General features: G+C 36.9%; 3 protein-coding genes across 3 annotated transcripts; all 3 read right to left on the bottom strand.

Moving 5' to 3' along the window:
• Window positions 1-84: 84 nt before the first annotated feature.
• elob (elongin B) lies at window positions 85-5,152 on the bottom strand. The gene is made up of 4 exons (XM_041816918.1): window positions 5,030-5,152; window positions 3,001-3,135; window positions 1,721-1,829; window positions 85-1,567 (listed from the first exon to the last, which is right to left on the bottom strand). The coding sequence occupies exons 1-4, from the start codon at window positions 5,030-5,032 to the stop codon at window positions 1,455-1,457; spliced, it is 360 nt and encodes a 119-aa protein (XP_041672852.1). The 5' UTR covers window positions 5,033-5,152; the 3' UTR covers window positions 85-1,454.
• A 1,079-nt stretch (window positions 5,153-6,231) lies between these two features.
• On the bottom strand, window positions 6,232-11,471 carry zgc:153292 (uncharacterized protein LOC100003014 homolog). Its single transcript, XM_041817074.1, has 12 exons — window positions 11,334-11,471; window positions 10,766-10,967; window positions 10,645-10,677; window positions 10,379-10,494; window positions 9,662-9,770; window positions 9,504-9,539; window positions 9,383-9,415; window positions 9,027-9,260; window positions 8,544-8,647; window positions 6,838-7,003; window positions 6,700-6,758; window positions 6,232-6,528 (listed from the first exon to the last, which is right to left on the bottom strand). Exons 1-11 carry the CDS (start codon window positions 11,396-11,398, stop codon window positions 6,714-6,716), a joined length of 1,143 nt encoding a protein of 380 aa, XP_041673008.1. The 5' UTR covers window positions 11,399-11,471; the 3' UTR covers window positions 6,232-6,528; window positions 6,700-6,713.
• Window positions 11,472-12,036: 565 nt separating this feature from the next.
• On the bottom strand, window positions 12,037-18,721 carry rusf1 (RUS family member 1). The gene is made up of 14 exons (XM_041777935.1): window positions 18,399-18,721; window positions 18,239-18,316; window positions 16,153-16,267; window positions 15,798-15,843; window positions 15,652-15,684; window positions 15,167-15,272; window positions 14,365-14,466; window positions 14,223-14,293; window positions 13,209-13,393; window positions 13,034-13,091; window positions 12,876-12,940; window positions 12,649-12,774; window positions 12,318-12,383; window positions 12,037-12,208 (listed from the first exon to the last, which is right to left on the bottom strand). Exons 1-14 carry the CDS (start codon window positions 18,546-18,548, stop codon window positions 12,123-12,125), a joined length of 1,287 nt encoding a protein of 428 aa, XP_041633869.1. The 5' UTR covers window positions 18,549-18,721; the 3' UTR covers window positions 12,037-12,122.
• Window positions 18,722-20,070: the final 1,349 nt, after the last annotated feature.

Here is a 20,070-nt window from a genome sequence, read left to right as displayed (position 1 = left end):
ACATCTTTTTCCTCCAACATAACATGCACAAATACAAGCAAAACACTGATCACAAAACATAAAAATGAAAACAGTGCACAAGGATGAAAAACAATTGTTTTAATGTTAAATCAGTCACAAGTGCAACTTTGATCATGTTCCACTGTTTAACAGCCTCAATTTTTAAATAGGTTTATGTCAACTATTTTATTAAACACCCCAAGATCAGAAAATAGATTCCTGTTAGAACTAATGGGGGATATTTTTGTTACTTGTAGATTTTTGAATAGTGAGAACCAGTGTTGTACAATTTAATATTTTAATGTGGAGAGGAGTTTATCACCAATTTTCTTTTAATTTTATGAAAACATTGTGCATTAAGGTATTCCTGGTGTATATTACGACACAGTTGCAGCATGAAATAAACCCTTATGAGCAATGACTGTGAGATAATGAAGAGTCAAATGTGTAGCCTGCCACTTATACTACATTTTTAAAACTTAAAATAGTGTAGGTTTACTATTAAGCGACATCTCAAAAATGCCCTGGGCTACAATCAAACACTGGAGAGGAAGGTTTGGTTTGTCCCCACCTTTGTTAATAAGGTAAAATGATATGAAAATAAATCGATAATAGTTATCAGTTCATTTTTGATTGCTGTTTTGCCTGTGGATCATGTCACTTTGAACACCAGGTCCACACTGGTGTTGCATGTGTTGTAGAAACCCACGACTGAGCGCATTCAGTCTCAGTAACTAGTGTGAGCAGCTACAGTATGAAAACTACAACTACTGGTAAGTAAAATACCAAGAAATGTTCATCTTAATGCCGGATCTTCTGCCAACAAGTGAATCTATTTTATTTTCAGATTCATGTTGTCCAAAAGTTTGTTGAAATACAGATAGTAACTTAGAAATTCACAAACTCCTAGCTATCGTTGCAACACATATTCAGGCCAACGACCAAAAACATGTTAAATCCTAGTAATAGTTTAATAAAGTAACACACAAACATAAAAGCCTAAAAATGTCACACCTTGTTAACTCCCACGTTGAAGCCAGCAAAATAAAAAACACAAGTAAGGCAGCGTAACCTTACTCCCAAAAAAGACTAGAATTAATTAAATACGAGGTACAATTCTTAACGTTCAGCCTTTACCAATCCCATGGATGACTGACAGTGTTGTGATAAGTCCGTCAGGTATCTCTGAAGGGTCTCGTGTGAAATTATCAATTTATCTAGCATGCATTCACCCATTTCAGGACAAATGAACCACTTTGAAACCCCCTCCTCAAATTTACAACAAGGGAGAATCCGTGTTTGTGATTGTTTATGCTCAGCTGAAGGTCTGTTGTCGGCGAGGTAAAACTCACCCGCTGAGGCGTCACTTCCCAAAAGTCAACCCCTCCCTGCCCCCGTGCATCCTCCCTCCAAACCCCCCTGTGCGTCCCTCTTGTTTCCCCCGCCCCCCTGCCTCACTGAACAGCCTGCTCGTTGGCTGTGCTGCCCGAGTCCTGGGGCTTCATGACGTCAGGGAGCTCTGGGGGAGTGGAGAACGGCTCAATCCTCAGCTGCTCAAATGAATCATCTGAGACGACAGGGAGAGAGCGAATGGAAGAGAGAGAGAGAGAAAAGAAGGAGAGGAAAAATGACCCACAGTAAAAGATCACAAGAAGTGATTGAATTAAACCAGGACTACAAATGGTCTAAGATGATTCTAAATAAAGAATGAAGTACTTACCACTCTGACGGAAAGCTAATCCCACTGTGGCCGGGGCCTGAGGTCGAGCTGTTTGATTTGTGAAGCCACAGTTTCCAAGAGTTTGTCCGTCATTAAGCATCACATCATCCTGGTGAAGATATCAGAAAGACAGAAGCAATAATTGTTAATTCCTCATATTACATGATACTCATTAACAGAAACATCAGAAACCATCTATTAAGGGTGGAAAAAGTAAGTGCCAATGTCAGAAACAGTTTTAGGCCACTACATTTACCGTAACTTGCACAGAGTATGCAAGTTAATGTTGTAACAAGCAGTTTGTTTCAGAATAGAATAAGCATAAGAGTACATAAAATGAGAAAGATGTTGTGGTTTAAAAAAATATATGGTCTGTCTTTCTTCAGCATTTAAGTAGTGAAATAAATTCTACCACTATCCCACTGAATTAGCCATTAATACTACCATACAGTGGTTGTGCTTATTAAATTGAAATAAATGTTATTGTCATTATTGATTAACCTTCTGGGGATTGTTGGTTGATCATTTTGTAGGTACAACATGAAAATGAACACAAAATAAAGACAAAATTGCTTAAAACCCAGGATGATGTCTTCATTATGTCATTTTGGACCAAAAGTCCCAAAACATCCCACATTAATGATGGTGAAACATTTTATATTTTATCTAACTTATTTAGAACAAACAAATTAGTAAGAATTCTAAATATTTTGTTGGCACTAAAAAAATCCATTAAACTAACTTACACTGCAATGACATAATCCTTAATTGATCCCCAGAGGGTCATTTTCTTAGCTTGGGGGGGGTCATCACCCCCAGAGGGTCATCTTCTATACCCAATTCCCAGTAAGGAGTTGAACTAATTTTGAAATGGCATGTTTTAATATTTACTAATGTGACAAGCAGCAAACACAAAAAGATGTCGAAGCTGCCCAGTGTAATATCTAGGAAGCGTATCAAATACAATAATTAATGGAAATGGTGGCATTTATGCCGGCTGCGGCTTCATTTTTATTGACTGCCATACGAACATGCCTGTTACACATGTGTATACACACATGTATATATCATATGTGTGTACATTTTGCTTTGCTTTAGGTGTCCTGAGACAGATGTAGCACATTAATTCTACTGTGTACCTATGTGGTATAGACTGATGATCTAGGATTCTTGAATCCTCTCTCTTATATAATCATGGTAAATTATAAATAACTTTGTGTTCTCAAAGTTAATCCTTTCAACATAGAAATTCTACATCAAAATGATGCTCCCGTTTTTACCTTATAAAGCCTCTGGTCTTCTGGTGGCCTCTTTAAAATACCTTCCACAATGCGCTTCAGTTCATAGACTGTGGTAGACTCTTTGGCATCTGTGAAGATGGTCGTCTTATGACGTCTGATCATTAGAAACACATCCTGTGAGATATGGGAAAGGAGGAAATTGGGAAAATTAGACATAGTCTTTGAGGAATATCAGTATTAAAAAGAAACAGCTGCTAGATGTGTTCATGTTTTTACATCAAAAGCCATGCTGTAAGGTTCAGATTAACTATTTTATCTATCAAAACACTTGACTTATGTTGTGGTGGTTTAGTAAGTCCTCCAAAGCCACACAAAATGACACAAATCATTCTTAAAATTTCAGAGTGTTGTTCTGTCCATTTCAAAACAAATCAATAAAATTAAGATGAGTAGGCATGGGAATGGAAAATAGGTTTCAATTGGTTAAATCCATCAACATCATTTACATTTAATCTTGACAATTCTCTTATCAATGCCTAAGGCCTAAGGCATGCCACATGCCTCGAAAAACAGTCTTGAAAAGAGAAGTCAAGGAAGTAATCATGACAGACTGTTACAAAAACTGGCTAAAGCGGTAAAAGGTGTTGCTTCATTTCTCAAAAAATGACACCAACAGTGTTTTCATGCAAGATATGCATCTTTTTTGCACAACTGTTAATTTTGTACAAGAGCTCAGTTTATTATACACCCTGAGATCTAGGATCCAGAAATTATCTTTGTCCTTTTTTTAAGGGTTTATCTTTTAAAGCAAATGTTGCAAATTGTTTTTTTTAATTCAAGTTGAGAGACTGAAGATTCAGAGATGAGTTTGTTTTAATTGAAACATATTCAACAACAAAAATATGTATATATATTGTATATTTAAGCATGTTCTCCTCTCAAACATTTAATGTTTGACATTTTTAGTTAGCAAAACGGTTTACTATAGCCAGTAAGGTAGGTTTTGCTTGTCATTGACTCTCACTGAAGGTGGCATACATTTTGTTCAGAGAGAGAGAGAGAGACTCAATAAAACTGAGCTGTTAAGACAAAACTTAGATTATTTAAATAAAGGTGTTTGATACTTTTCATGTTTCATACTTCATGAAAAAAGAAATAATGCTATAACTGAATTAAAGTTGAAGGAATCGGTCCTACTGTTCATAGGTTTTTGATCCCAGCAGTTAAAATTTCAGATGGAAGAAAAAAGTTTAAGCAAATCTGACTTCTTGTTTATGTACTAACACAAGTTTACAGGTTTCAGTTGTGTGACAGCAGTGTTGGCGAAACTGACAGTGACAGTAGCTTTACAGTATTTGGGGGATCTACTCGTCAATCGAATTAGATTTATGAGAAATGTGCTCCATAACGTCACAGCTATCGCTGCAGCAGAGTTTAAAGACCCACAGTGCGGCAGCTGCCTGGTAGCGTCATGATGAACTAGCTTAGCTCCTGACGCTAGCTGTTGCTAAGATAACTATTCAACAAAATGTAAGCTTATTTAAATTAATCCGTCTTATTTTTCCTCATTTTTATTGAGTTTGAACGTATGGACACTACACAGAGTCATAAACCAGTTAAAGACACGCAAGTTTTTTGCTTTATAACGACTTTAGCCGAGCAATAGCAGCTCCTGTCAAGTTAAGGTAGTTAGCCTACGGCTAGCTAGCCAGTTGACCAAAAGCAAAGTTAGTTGGTTGTTTTCACCAATAGAAGACAAAGGTAATTCTGTCGCCCTTTAATCTAAAGTCATTTCCGTCAACATTTACTCTCAATATTATCAACACAGAGCAATGTCAACCGATCATTAGCAGGTCTGTTGACCAACGCTCAGAGGCTAACCCCGATAGCACGGGTTAGCTAAACAAAGACATAAGCTTTTAGATGGTCTCTTTCTGTGACATGTTTCTGTCTCCTGCTGTCAGCAAACATCTTAACACAAAGAGAAAGACTTGGTAACAAACTAAAATGAGGTTTGGTTAGTCAACAGGCCATAACACACTGAGCTGTGTCTGTTTTCCTCACTCACCATTTCTTGCGGTTGGTTGCACACAGAAAAAAAATCTTCTACTGCACAGCGACAACCGTGAGATCACAACAGCATCAGACGGACACACCTGAAACTCCAAAACCTACCTGTGGATGGCGCTACAGGACCTTTTTTCTTCTTTTATTAATTCTAAATAGAGAAAAGCCACCAGGCAGGCATATACCGCCCCCTAGTGGATAACTCTAGCGCTACAGAACAGTACGTTTGTATCAGTTCAACCTAGATAACACTGTTCCTACATTTATTTCATACTTTTACCAAGGTTTTCCCCTCTCCTGCATTTTGCTACCTCTGATACAAATGCCCTCTGTGTAATAACTTATTTTAACTTTGTCAGTTTCAACAGCTTAGTTCCTTGACTCGCATATGAATTTAAGTGACATCTCATTCTTAATCCATAGGGTTTGATATGACATCGGTCCACCCTTTGCAGCTGTAACTGCTTCAGCTCTTCTGGGAAGGCTTTCCATAAGGTTTAGGAGTGGGTTTATGGGAATTTTTGACCATTCTTCCAGAAGCGCATTTGTGAGATCACACACTGATGTTGGATGAGATGGCCTGGCTCTCGGTCTCTGCTCTAATTCATCCCAAAGGTGTTCTATCAAGTTGAGGTCAGGACTCTGTGCAGGCCAGTCGAGTTCATCCACATCAAACTCTCTCATCCATGTCTTTATGGACCTTGCTTTGTGCACTGGTGCACAGTCATGTTGGAATAGGAAGAGGCCATCCCTAAATTGTTCCCACAAAGTTGGGAGCATGGAATCGTCCAAAATCTCTTGGTATGCTGAAGCATTCAGAGTTCCTTTCACTGGGACTAAGGGGCCAAGCCCAGCTACTGAAAAACAACCCCACACCATAATCTGCCCTAGACCAAACTTTACACTTGGCACAATGCAGTTAGACAAGTACCGTTCTCCCGGTACTTCGTCACTCCAGAGAATGTGTCTCCACTGCTTAGAGTCCAATACTGTGTTTTTATTTTGTGGATTTAGTATGATTTTTAACTTATTTATTTATCTGTATTTCTCTTGTAAAGGCCAGCTACACCACTAAGGGGATCCCTCCAGTTTTTACTCTGCTGTACTTGTATATTGCAGTGCTAATAAAGGCCTATAGACAAACAGCTCTACTTTTTAAGATCTCATATCTAAATAAAATCCAAAACATCAAATAGATTTTTCTTCACATTTCTGAGTATTTAATGGAAATTTGTTGGTGCACAATGATGACATTTTAAATAAAAATATATCCTTCGACTGAAAATGCATTTGTCTACATTTATGTAAAAAATACTTGAGCTCCTGGTTAAAGACAGACTGAGGAGTTTCATCGGTCATATCCATCCTTTAAACTAAATCCTCATGCTTCTCATCCTGGTTCACAAAGTTGCCAAGCTGTGATGTAAAACCCCAGCACTTCACCATGACAAAATCACGGCGACCTTCTTGGTTTGCTTGCTCTGATTTCCATAGGTTAATCTGAGAGAGAGAGAGAGAGAGAGAGAGGGAAAATACACCTCACTGTTTCACTCGATACAAATTGTTGCTCCTTTTGCAAAGTTTTTAAATTCCATAACTTCCTTAAAATGAAGGAATGCTATTTAAAAGTGTATTATTCAAATGCAAACACTTTCAATAAATCATACTCACCAAATAAAGTCACTCTATCTGACCACGAAAGCACTCTCTTGGATGTTGGAGTTAGCAAACTGTGAAGAGTTTCAAAAACACAAGAGTCAACTTACACTTTATACAACAATCAGACTCAAGTTTAAAAACTACACTTACATCCAGTCCTCGTGGGGATTTGATTGGCTCCACTTCTTTACAGCAGAGCAGCGAGAAAGGTCTTTCCTTTGTTTGTGAATGCTCTGCACAGCACAGACTGAAAACCTTTGCAGGCAGGTAGACATCCCAGTCAGGTGTGTGCTCCTCTATCAGATCATTTACCATCCTTTTGCAGCATTTGAAGAGTTAAAGCAGTAATAGGAAGACATTAGGGAGAATCCTTTTTCACTTTATAAGAGAAAAATACAGGATATACTCAATAAAAGTTTGATATTTATTGATAAAGAACATATATGGTAAGATGAAAATTAACATTGAGTGGAAATACAACATTTCTGCAGTAACAAAGCTTAAATGTGTCATTTCCTGTTTTTCTGCACTAAAATGAGAACTGTCAGGCCTATGGAAAAGCCATTGTCAAAAGAAGTTTACATCTCAGAGCAGATATAAAAGCTATAACTTTCAAAATAAAATTGGATTAAACTTCTGTATAGGGCTAGGATAAGGGTTAAAGTAAGAGTTAGGATACCGAAAGTTAAAAGTCAAAATTCTGACCTGAAAACCTTTTTAGAAAATGTTTAATAAAGCAGAGTAAACTGTCTGCTCATAGGGAAAAAGCTTCTCCTCAATGTAAACATTTCAACATTGCAAGCACAGCTTACGTAGCTCTGTAGCTAATGTGGCTAAAGCTAAGCTCACAAAGCAGCTACATGAGCTACGTATCTACATTATCTATGTAGCTAAATTAGCTTTAGCTACGTTTACTGAAGCTCACATTGCTAAAGCTAACTAAGTTAGGATAACATAGCTACGTAGCTAAAGCTAAGCTCAAAAGCAGGTAAGTAGGCTACATATCTACATTAGCTACATAGTTAAGTTAGCTTATAGCTGCATCTGCTAAAGCTCCTTTTACAAAAGCTAACTTAGTTATAGATAACAGAGCTATGTAGCTACATCAGCTTTAGCAATGTTTACTAAAACTTATGTTGGTAAAGCAAACTTAGCTACATTGGCTTATGTGGTAATGTTAATTACATAGCCAGTGTAGCTAAGTTAGCTTTAGCCGAAGCTAGCGAAGCTAAAGCGAGCTACTGTTCCTGTAACTACTTCTAAAATAGGTCTCTACATAATTTAATCTCAGGTTAGACCCCTTTTCTCTGTTTTGTTAATTAAATGTTGCTTGGCCTGTAATGTTTACCATTATTTCATGAATGCAACTCCCAGACTTTGTTTATGAATAAAGTTGAATTAGAAAAAATCTAAAACAGTAAATACATTATAACTGCAAATTGCAGCACTTCCTTTCTGAGATATATGGTGTCTGAAATGAGTGGCCGTCAGAAATGTACGGTCAAATTAATACAAAAATACTAAAAAAAAAAAAAAAAGATCAAATACCAGTCAGCAACTGTTACAACAAAATCTGCTATTTGCATGTTATAATGACTCATGTACCATATGTTAAAATATAGGAGGTGAGAGTTACGACCCATACTACAGCTAGCCAGCAGGTACAGCTCTATGTAGCTGGGCATTGCTCTCTTTCAGCCATTGTTCTGTCCATCTTAATACACAGTCTAAGATCACAATCCAAAAAGACTGATTTTAATCATTTCAAAGTGTGCTGATATCTGAATGCTACATTTGACTAATAGCTTTACATGTCACTAGTATCAAACTATTCAAAAAGCCATTAAAGCACAGACCTGTCAATCAGCTGCTCTGTGATCAGATCTGTGGAGCCTGTCTGCTGATGATAGACGACAAGAGCAATGGTGACCTTCAGCTTCTCCTTTAGTTCTTTGTTGATCTAGAAGGAAGTTGAACTGTTTGAGACATTGGCTGATAATGACACAAAATGGCATCAAAACATGATTATAGAAAGAAAATGAACCATAAGAGTGTCTCTGAGATAAAGCTTGTGATTTTTATCCATCGTTTGACAGTTTAAAAAAAGACACAAATATTTTTGCGTTTGAATCAACAAATCTTTAGTTTTATCCACACTTTATGGCATCAATAGTGGAAATGGAGAAGAATCTCATTTGATGATGTAGAGATGTCTTCATTAGGGCAGACTCTTGTCAGTGTTACTGTGTTTGGTGTTGCATTATCTCAAATAAAACTGCCATTTATAATCAAGTGTTTTTCTGATATAATATGAACACTTCAGTCAATAGTGAACTCACTTTTTGGACCATGTCATGCGGCAGTCTGGAGAGGATCCTGAGAGGGTATCCAAAGTGGTCGATAATGTCTATGATATGTTTTGCTGCATGTTCAGGAAGGAACGCCTCCATTGGCAGAGCTTCTACCCACTTTGAATAATAGTCTGTCAGAGTCAGCATGTATTTGTGTCCGTTCAGAGTTTCAGGCAAGGGTCCTCTAACATCAAGACCAAGCCACTGCCATGGCTCCGTCACCTGCAAAAGCAACAATACATAGTGATTTAAAAAAATGGAAAAACAGTTATAATCTCAATTCATTCAGCTTGAGTTTAATTCAAATGCAGTGCAATACACCGAGTAATCATGTCAGGACTTACCTCTATCATTTTCTCAGGATCTTTACATTCTGTCTGTGGAAACCATAATCAATAATGAGAATAAAGCTGGTTATAAATTAAAAAAAAACGAATGTAATATATTCCAACTAGGATTACCTACACTTGAATTATTATCTGGAGCCCACTGGATGTCGCGCTGGTGTATGCAAAGGGTTAAAAACAAGTTTAATCAAATATGAAATAACATAATCATAACATCATACCAGTAAATTAAAAAAGTTTAAAGTTAGATTGTTTACAACATATTATACCAGTTACCTGAGGCACACAGTAATCCCCATGGAAGAAATGTGGAAATGACTCGATCCTCATAAGAGCTTCATCCACTATAATCCTCCATCTTCCTGGCCTGTTTGGGTCTTTGTCTCTAGAATCAATTAAAAGTGAACTCATCAAAGATGGAACAGTCTAAATAAGTATGTTCCAAACAAAAATGACATGTTACTAGAAATGTTGCTCCTCTTTTTCTGCCTGAGCAGTTTCCTTCATTGCAGACAATCACTGTGATTGAAAAACTGAAAGATGCTGTTCAGAGAGAACAATTTAGAAAAATCTGAACTTTATTAAAAAGTAACTGTATAGACAAAATTTCTCATTTTAATTCAATTTTAATACATCTGTTATGATCACAGTAATTTTTTAAAATAAACTTTTGCATGTTTGAACACATTTCAAATTAATTGGCAGAAGAGGTGATTTTTCATAAAAACAATAATAAATAATTAGGTTCAGTCACTTTTAAATAAATACAAATGAATGAATAAAAAGAGTTGCATCATTCTGAAGGCTTAAAATAATAATTGCCTATATGAACACCAATAGCAACTTGTATTTTTTCATATCACAGTACAAAATGATATTCTGGTGTTATCTTTTTCCAGTATTGGTAAGCTCTAGTTAAGACAAACAAAAATCACAGCCCATCTGTATGAGCTTCGAACAAATTAAGATCTTGACTTGAGTACTTTAACATACCCGGAGGGGTCCTCCGTCAGCCTGGGCTCTTTGTTGTGCACGCTTGATTTTGCAGTGGAAGAAGTGGTTGGCAGAGACTGAGCTGAACTTGTTTTGGAGGCTTTTAAAGCAGATGGCTGGGATCACAAAAGGGAGAAACAAAACATGGTGAAGAGTAAGAAAATGGCATGATTTAATATCAAATATGAGACAAGCCTGCTACAATAACCCAAACTGTCAAGTGAGTAACACATATTTAATTGTTAGGTTTTAAGACTTGCTCTCACCTTATTTTGCTTCCTTCTTGAGCTGGTAGAAACCTGCATCAGGTGGAATCAGAGTGGTTTGTCAAAATCACTCCTTAACTTCAATGAAGCAGTCTTTTAAATCAAAGTATGAATTACAAACCTTAGTCTTCTGTGTGTCATCAGAAGGAGTAAATATAGTAGGCACTGCATCGTCCTTAAGTGTCACAGATTTGCCTGTCCTGTCGATGTACTGTTCCTCAAAGTGGTTACTGCACAGCACTGAGAAGCGAGAAGGAGTCCAGTCATCCCACTTCATGTTGTTCAGCCATTTCTTGAGTTTTCGGGGATTATACAGTGGAAACCTACGGCGAGAAAGCACTCATTAAAACATCACGAATTACAATATTGTTTTGTTGTTTGGTTTCACTTTGATAGGGGAAATTCGAACTTAATTTAAAATTCGAAGATATATGACTCCTTAGTCTCTGTCGCAACACTTCTTCGGGGTTAAACTTCATTTACATGCTATTTGAATATATCCAATTTTACTTATTTTATCAAACTCTATAAACGTGTTGCCTTGTGCCAAAACTTCTGTAAGTATTCAACATGAATACGTTCAGATAAAGTGTCTGTAATGCTAATGTTTACGTTAGCCAAGTTAGCCTGAATAGCATTATAATGCAAGCTTTGTCCTGCTTTTTTAGATTAGAAGTGGCAGTACTTACTTAAAATACTTCATATCTGAATCGTTGGAGTTTTCGCAGTTGTATGCACATTTATATCTCCCCATTTTGTACACAGTTTCATAAAACTTGCGGTCAAATAGAGTGAATTTGTAACTAGAGTTGTTTTAGACAAATACACGCGACCACCACTTCTATGTCCGGTCTGACTTTTCAAAATAAAACATTCATTGTGTCTGGATTTACGCCTGACGAATATTAACAGATACAATGGTGTTATTCGTTTTTGAATCGAGACAAATTGGGCGTGAATTGTCTTAATACTTGATTCTGAAAAAGAAAACGTATGTTCCAAGGCATTTGTGCGTTGTTTTCACCGACATGGGATGGTCATTTCCGCTGGTAGTCATTATAATCTTGACAGCTTGACTAAACATTTCTCTTGCTGACGCCGTTCGTTCTTCTTCGTGTCGTGTTGATTGAACACAAATGTGCCACACCGCCATCTCGCGGACTGAAGAAAGTGTTATTGTCATATGTGCCAAACAGGTAAACGTCTTAAATGGGTGCGTCTAATAAAGATGACAGTAAACTAATCAAAAAACACACATGAAAGAATATTCAATTAATAACTTTCTAACTAAACCTACAGCTTGAATATATTCGTCTTTTAAAGAAATAATAGAGTATATAAAACATATATAAGTTCTGCTATTTTTATGGCACAGAATGATTAAAACAAGAATTTCAAGAAAATACTGATCTTTATTAAAAATCAAAACATTGTAAAAGGGAATATTAACAGTTTGAAATGGCTGCAGGCATTTCAGCTCAGTTGCTTTTTGTTTTCCACTCAACTCTCCACTCATCCCAGTCTAACAGAGTTCTCTTTGTGTCCCATCCCGCAGCTTCCACTCCTGGAAATCGTAAACAAAGACTGTTATGGTTACAAATAATATTCATGTTTTTTTAAGAACATGATAAGATGTTGATTTGTGGTTCAAAAAAGTTTGTTTGAGTGTTTACCTTTGAGAAATGGACCAAAAATTGTGTCCATCTGCTTGTAACTCTTGTGCACAAGTTCCCAGTGACCTTTAAAAAAAAAGATTAATGGAAGAAAAATACTGAGTAAGTATCTGGTTGACTGACCATGACACCAACAGTGACCATAAGGGCATTGTATTTAAATGCATATACTTTAATAGGAGACATGGCTAGGTGCTTGATTTTATACGCCTGTGGCAACAGGTCTGATTGAAACACCTGAGATTAATAACTAACAGGTGTGGCCAAATACTTTTGTCCATACACTGTAGCTCCTATTTGAAGTGACTTCAAAGGAAAAGTAAAAACTCACCTAACCGCGTTTGTGTCGGGGTTTCTGGTGAACTGCTCAACTTGCTGCTAAGCCAAACAGCTTGGCACATTGCTCGGATTTCGTCATGTACTGATGCTCCTGGTCCCAAACAAACACAAACACAACCTGAGGGGAGGACAGATTAGTTAAAAATTAGTTAAAAACGTGTCAAAGTATTTCACAAGCATCGTAATGTCAGTTTTTGTTTGAGAAGAGAGATGGCATACCATTTTTTACTCCTAACATGTAAGGCATGCTGTTCTCCTTCAAAGCCAAATTAAGTTCCTCTGGGCTAAAAAATCAGCAAAATTATATTAAACTGGTCAATTTGTGTATTGTGTCTTCACATATTTTTCAAATTAGAAAAACAGGGAAGTGTAGTTACTTTTGTAGAACATCCTGTAGCCTCACTCCGAGTCTGACAGGCATTGTTTTTTTAAGCTCTGATGAAAAACAGGAGAATAAATGTCATTAAATGCAAGAATTAACATATCATTGCTGCAGCAAAAATGTGTTCCTATTGCAACAGAAAAAAAACCAGAAAAAAACATGACTCATACCAAAGAAAACTGGTTCTCTCTGATTGGCTTCTAACGGACTCAGTATCTGTTTGTCTTTCAGGTACTGCTGCAGAACGATCGAAAGCCGCGCCTCGTTGAAGGTTTCCATGACAACCGACCTCACAGCCTTGTAGTTGGCAAAGAGATGGAGGACGGTGAAAAGGAAGAAGAGGCTGAGTGTCAGTCTGAGAGAGAGGAGAAAGACAGAAGGAGAATGAGGGGCAGATAATGTAAAAAAACACTCTTCACATTTATTTCTGAGTAATCTTCTACAGAGCTTTGAAAAGGTATTTCCCCCTCCTGATTTCTTTATTTTTTGCATATTTGTCACACTTAAATATGTCAGATCATTAGTTTATAAATGATGATTTCACTTATTAGGTGAAAAAAACATCCAAACTGGCCCTATGAGGAAAAAGTAATAGCCCTCTAAACCTAACTACTGGTTTTGCCATCCTTGGAAGCAACAACTGCAAGCAAGTGTTTGCGATAATAGGCAATGAGCCTTTCACATTTATGTGGAGGAATTTTGTCCCACTCTTCTTCGCATAATTCTTTATTTTAGCAACACTGGAGGGTTTTTGAGCATGAACTGCCTGTTTAAGGTCATGCCACAGCATCTTAATAGGATTGAGAGCAAACTTTGATTAGGCCACTCCAAAAACTTCATTTTGTATTTTTTGACATTCAGAGGTGGACATGCTGGTGTGTTTGGATCATTGTCCTGCTTCATAACCCAAGTGCACTTAAGCTTGAGGTCACAAACTGACTGCCGGACATTCTTCTTCTAAAGGATTTTCTGGTAGAGAGCAAAATTCAGGTTTCCAACAATTACGACTACCTGTTCAGGTCCTGAAGTAGCAAAGCAGCCACAGACCATCACACTACCACCACCTTGTTTGATTGTTGGTATAATATTCTTTTGCTGTGAAACATTTAAGTGAGACAAATATGCATTTAAAAAACAGGAGGGGGCAAACACTTTCTCACAGCTCTGTATATCACAGTACTTACACTGGGTTATCAGTGACGAGAGGAATGAGTATCAAACTGACCAGCAGGCCTGCCAGATTCACTAAAGTCTCCTGTGAAATTTAAACAAAAATATGAAACTCACAGCCTTAAAAGAAATCATCTGAATTAAATTGATTTGTACCTGACTGCCATCTTTGGCCGAGATGTCGGCCATGTTGTCTCTGCGGGCCTGATGAACAGTCAGAGCAGCTCTGGTGGCACCGCCTGCCACTCCAACGATAGACTGATGAAGACAGACAAATAAATCAACAAAGTCAGCTTGTGGTGATCAAAAAGGCATTGCATGGGGATAATGGGACCTTGGTTAACTGTTATGTTTGACAGTACATTAGTCAAGTAATGGGACATGAGAGAGAAAGATGGACTGGATTTCAGCACCGCTGTGATTCTGTACCACAGAAATCTAATATCTATTTGTATGTTTTTTACCATTATCATGAAATGCCTGTTATAATGTGTCAGTTTGGCCGAATACTGTCTACTTCAGTGTTTATTAACTGTATAACCTCATGATGCTGTACTCTTTATCAGATCTTGAATGAACACCTCTTGTCCAACCAGATTCCTTTGCTGGAACGAGCTGTTGTATAATACAATATATGCATATTGTTTTTAAGTAATTGACTTGCGCATTGCTATACACTGTTTGAGAAGAACACAAAAGTCTGAAGCAGGTTTTTAAAATTTAAAATCTATTTACTCACGGCAACCAAGGTTTATCCTGCAAGATCAGCTGTGAAATAATTCTCTAAAGGCTCTCTGTTTGAGGTCTGTGCTTGTTTCTTTGAGCAAATAACAACACGGTGACATGCACCTGCTGAATTCTTAACTTCTTTTTTAGGTTAAGGAATAATGAAATAAAATAATGAGCATCCCTTGAGTTCTACACTTTAGCTGCTGGAGTTATATCCAGCTGTTTTTACCTTGAATATCCCGGCTGTGCACACAATCAGGGTGAAAAAAGCAGGAAAAAATGGAGCCAATATTTCCATGAACATGGCAATGTCATTGAGAACATCAGCAAACAGTCTGAAAGAAATTGAACAAAATCCCTCAAAATAAGTTCAAAATAAAGATTTATGATTTAGCACAGAGATATTACTGGATGAATTTACTTTATTGATCCCAGACTGGGATTTTTTTTCTTACTGGAGCATGTTTGCAAAGCAAATAAAGCAACAGAAATAAATATACAATAATTACAACCAAACAAATAGAAAGAATACATGCTTCCAAAACTTAGCATCAGATACCAATAAAGCCTCAAGTTAAGTTTATCAGATTTATAGAGTTAAACCTAAAAGTAAAGTCTACAAGTAAGGCTTTTAACAGTAATGTAAACATGCTTAAATATGTAAATGTACATTTTAATGACATTACAAAGATCTAAAAAGCCATAACAGCATACCTCCATTTTTTGGCCTCAGAGTCCAGTTTATTCCTGTTAAAATAATAAAGAGAAATTAGAGCAAAAAGAAAAGAAACAAATCAGAGTTTTCATCAAAATATAAGAGTTTCCAAAACTTTAAATGGATTGGAAAAACATGAACTTACCCTTTCTGCCAAGCAAAGAGGATTCTGCCCAACATGCCAGTTCCATCTACAGAGTAAAATTATTGTTTTAAGCTGCAGACACTCTTAAAGACTGATGTAAACAAGACTGTTATGATACCAGGATTTAAAGCTTTGGTATGATTCCAGTGAAAATGAAATTGTATTCAGGTATCCGATAACATGGTACAAAAATAGCAGTCCTAAGCACCAAACTTACTGTCTTCAGTCATTCAACATCAAAATGTTATCAATGTTTTCCTTTCTACTGACCACTAAATTAACAGAAATTCTATAAAAAATGCCATTTTTAAAGTTATAGAATATTAGATGTAAAGTATTTATTTTAAGGGATCACCTCTGAGTAACCAGGTGACAGTGGCTGCAGCTACTGTTGCCTCTTGGTTTCCAACCCCAACACCTTTGAGTGAGGCCTGAGTGGCGAGAGTCCCTGAAAGAGAGCTGGAAAAAGCCTGAGGGAAAGAAGAAGAGACAGAGGAATGTGAAAAGATAGTTTCAATCTGGAAATGATAAAAAGATGTGATAATATCTTACAATATAATAAAAAATCAGTGCAAACATGGATACTTTAATTAATTTGACAAAAACATACATTTCAGGATGCTTTTCTTTTTTGGTTCTACATCACCCATAAAACCCATAGACCGTAAAAAGTGCTGGAGGTAATATTAGTGATGAAAATATCTGGTTGCTGAAGGAGGTTCCAAGGCGTGCCAGCAGTGGCAGCCAAACTGCCTCAAAATAGCTTAGGTGGAAGAAAGTTAAACCTCCCAGCAAACAGCCTCACAGTGCCAGATTGCAGGCGTATTAACCATTCCCCTAATAACCCATCACTTGTATCCTTAAAACCAACATTTATTCCTACAGTATACAGTAAATTGTTTCACGTGAGTGACTTTTGGTTCTGCTACAGCCAGCCCCAAATATATACTATACTTCAGTTTGTTTTACTTCTGCATTAGCTTCACCTTTTAACCTAGCAGGCTCATAAAACATTTCAAAAAACCTTGAAATGAAAAAGTTATAGTTGTGTCCATGGAATAAACTTTATTTCGAATTATTGATATTTGGTATTTTTATCATCAGAGAACTGAATCACATTTGCTCAAAAAGCAACTTAAATCTCGCCATTTCTATATAAAATCGTACAAAATCCTGATAAAACTGTATCTTGAACACAGTACCATGATGCATTTCGTAATTTAAATTGAGAGCATCATTACATCCCTTGTTTGACAGTTGCAAAGGCAATTTTAGAACCTTTTTTTGGAGTGCTGAAGCACCCCTTATTGCCATAACACTCCTCAAAAATTATGGTTGCATCTCCCAGCCATTTTTAAATCTGCATGATACTTTCCAAACACTACTTTATTTCCTGGCCTTTTCTTCTTAACATAAAAAGTAGTAGTCAAACTTCAGTGCCAATAGATCATGCCTGAAAAAAAGCATATTTTGCACAATCAACCTGAAATGGAGAAGAAAAAGCTCTGTTACTAGATTAATGTAGATGAGTAAGAATTAATGCAGATCTATTGAGATTTGGTTGAGCATAGATAAAAAAGCAGGCAGACAACAATGGCTACAGCTCAGAAATAAATCATTTTTATTAGGGATGCACAGATACCAATACCACTAAAAGGTATCCATGCTGATACCAAGCTTAAGTATTTGTAGGAATAAAACAATGTAGATACTGTGCTCAGCCTCATTTTAAAGCATGATGTTAGAGTATGTTGACAAAGTTTCTAATATTTGTAGATAGTTTAACACAAATGATGACGAATAAGTAGAAGAGAATAAAAACTATGCACAGATAAACTGTCAAGAGGAGAGATGAAGAACATCTGATGAAAATAACAAACTTTCAAAAGCGTTTAAGAACAGTTATGGCATTATTATGTACTCATATTTGTATGTGCTATCGGTGAGTACTCGTACTTGCACTTGGTCTGGAAAAATGTTATTTCAGCGCATCCCTAATTTTTACCCCAAAATGTATCAAAATACAGCAATAATGTAGGTGTACTTATTTATTTGCACCACAAGTAGAATAAAAAAAAATAGCTCAGAACCTTCATTTCCTCTTTTAAATGCCCATTTCAGAAATCAGCGGATGATGTGATGGTCATGTGATCAGGCAGGTAAAGCTGCTAGGTCATGAGATGCATGAAAAAATGCATAAAAATCCTGAAAAGGGATGGTGTAACTACATGCATGCTGATTTCAATAAGTAAATAATATATATATTGTGAGGTAAACTCGTGCCACTTGGTTTTATTATTGTAAAGTTAATAAATGATACACATAAAAAAGTACTTGTTTTGGTGGGTGTGCTGAACACTTGTAAAAATGTCTACAAAGCTGACTATCTCTAAGATCTGATTCTAAAGTCGCCCTGGAAAGTAGTGTAATGAGCACTGTACCTGCACAGTATCCCAGAGCTGGTACTGCAGGTAGTCAGCACTGACACTCTCAGGGTAGCCTTGAGGCAGAAAGACACTCTGAAGAGAAAATACATGACTCAGGGGAGTAAATATATAAAGACATTCAACTTAGATTCATGAACATGTCTTAAATCCTTACTTTAAAAATTCCAACAACAGAGTTTCCTCTTTTTTCTCCTTTTTTCCCATCTCTTCTCCTCTCCATCACACCATCATTTGCAAAATACTTCCACGACTCTGCGCTGCCATATCTCTCTGTCGCCACAACCACACCTGTTTCTTTGTCCATTTTGGGTGTTTGAACGCAGAAGTAGAGAAGTGCTGGGTAAATTAATAAAGAGGACACAACTGCAGTCCTTACTAAACTAAAATCTATTTAATTCAAGTTCATTTTGGCTCTGCAGAACACAAAACAAGGTGCAGCCGACGTGTCACCCTTTCCTGTCCTGTTTTCATTGAAGCGCTTCCGTGTTTTTTCCGCCCTCACGGCTTGTCGACGCCTCATTGGTTGATTAGGAGATTGAGGCGTGGCTGTGATTTAATGCTTTTTTTTATATTTAAAGAGATATTACAGTTTTAATAAAATCATGAGAAATGCTAAATATTATTTGAGATCATATGCCGACCATATAAGACAGCACAAACATAAAACTGTACGGAAGCCCTTAATGAACATGTATTTAGACATTTTATGGCTGAGATAATAACTATGTTTAGGTTATTTTCTCATTATCTTGGGATAACAATAATAGTTTGCTGTAATAAAAATCTCATTACAGTCTCTTTCTCAAGATTTTATGAAGTTGATTTATTATCAATATCCCATCATCTACAGTGCATAATATCATCAAAAGATTCAGAGAGTCTGAAGAAATCTTTGAATGTGAGAGACAAGGCCAAAGGTCAATATTGGATGCTTGTAATCTTTAAGCCTTGCATTAAAAACAGTACTGGAAAATGTACTGGAAATCACTGCATGGGCTCAGGTATACTTCCAAGAGTCTTTGTTCATCAGCACGGATCACTATGCCATCCCCAAATGCAAGTCAAAGTTGTACCAAGCAAAGAAGAAGCCACATGTGAACACAATCCAGAAACATTTCCATCGTCTCTGGGCCAAAGCTCATTTAAATTAGACTGAGGCACAATGGAAAACTGTTCTGTGGTCAATTCTCTTTGGAACCCATAGACACTGTGTCCTGTGGACTAAAAAGGAGAGGGACAATCCAGCTTGTAAACAGTGCACAGTTCAAAAGCATGCATCTCTGATAGTATGGGGTTACATTAGTGCCTATGGCATGGGCAGCTTACACATCTGGAAAGACTATCAATGCTGTAAAGTATATAGAGGTTTTAGAGCAGCGTATGCCCCCATCCAGATCTCTATTTTAGGGAAGGCCTTGCATATTTCAGTGAGACAATGCTAAACCATGTAACTCATGGTTAAAAGAAGAGGGAATACACATTAATGGCATTTGGGGAGGGCCAATTTCCTAAGCCTTTTAAGGGCCAAGCCATTTCTGTAGGCAGGTCTGGACCCCCAGGTGAAGAAACCCTTCCTGAAAATTGATATGAGTCAGAACAGCCATGTTGCAACTGCTGATAGACTGGAAGACTGGTTGTAACTAAATGATCCACCCTGATGACGTCTGTTTGAGCCATTTCATTCAGATTTAAAAAAAAAAAAAGCCTCACCAGTTTTGTTTTGACTGGACCTCGTAACTCTAGTCACCCAGTTAATTTTCAACTTTATTACTACTTTTAAGCAAGACTGGTTAATTACTGATGACTATTTTTACTCCAAGAAGCAC

This window comes from Cheilinus undulatus, linkage group 21 (assembly GCF_018320785.1).
Source record: "Cheilinus undulatus linkage group 21, ASM1832078v1, whole genome shotgun sequence".
NCBI classification, from domain to species: Eukaryota; Metazoa; Chordata; class Actinopteri; order Labriformes; family Labridae; genus Cheilinus; species Cheilinus undulatus.
This window is presented reverse-complemented; position numbering and strand designations above follow the sequence as displayed.

Bases quoted from the DNA above. Each gene is read 5' to 3' on its own strand.
- elob (XM_041816918.1), bottom strand. The intron at 1,830-3,000 runs GTAAAAACGGGA...TATCTTCACCAG, and splicing joins AAGACCAGAGGCTTTATAAG to GATGATGTGATGCTTAATGA. The intron at 1,568-1,720 runs GTAAGTACTTCA...CTGTCGTCTCAG, and splicing joins ATTAGCTTTCCGTCAGAGTG to ATGATTCATTTGAGCAGCTG.
- zgc:153292 (XM_041817074.1), bottom strand. From the start codon at position 11,398: ATGGGGAGATATAAATGTGCATACAACTGCGAAAACTCCAACGATTCA. The intron at 9,540-9,661 runs GTAACTGGTATA...TGCATACACCAG, and splicing joins GGGATTACTGTGTGCCTCAG to CGCGACATCCAGTGGGCTCC. The intron at 6,759-6,837 runs GTAAGTGTAGTT...AACTCTTCACAG, and splicing joins AATCCCCACGAGGACTGGAT to TTTGCTAACTCCAACATCCA.
- rusf1 (XM_041777935.1), bottom strand. From the start codon at position 18,548: ATGGACAAAGAAACAGGTGTGGTTGTGGCGACAGAGAGATATGGCAGC. The intron at 16,268-18,238 runs GTACAGTGCTCA...TCTTTCCCTCAG, and splicing joins AGCTCTGGGATACTGTGCAG to GCTTTTTCCAGCTCTCTTTC. The intron at 15,273-15,651 runs GTATGCTGTTAT...AATTTCTTTCAG, and splicing joins TCTGAGGCCAAAAAATGGAG to ACTGTTTGCTGATGTTCTCA.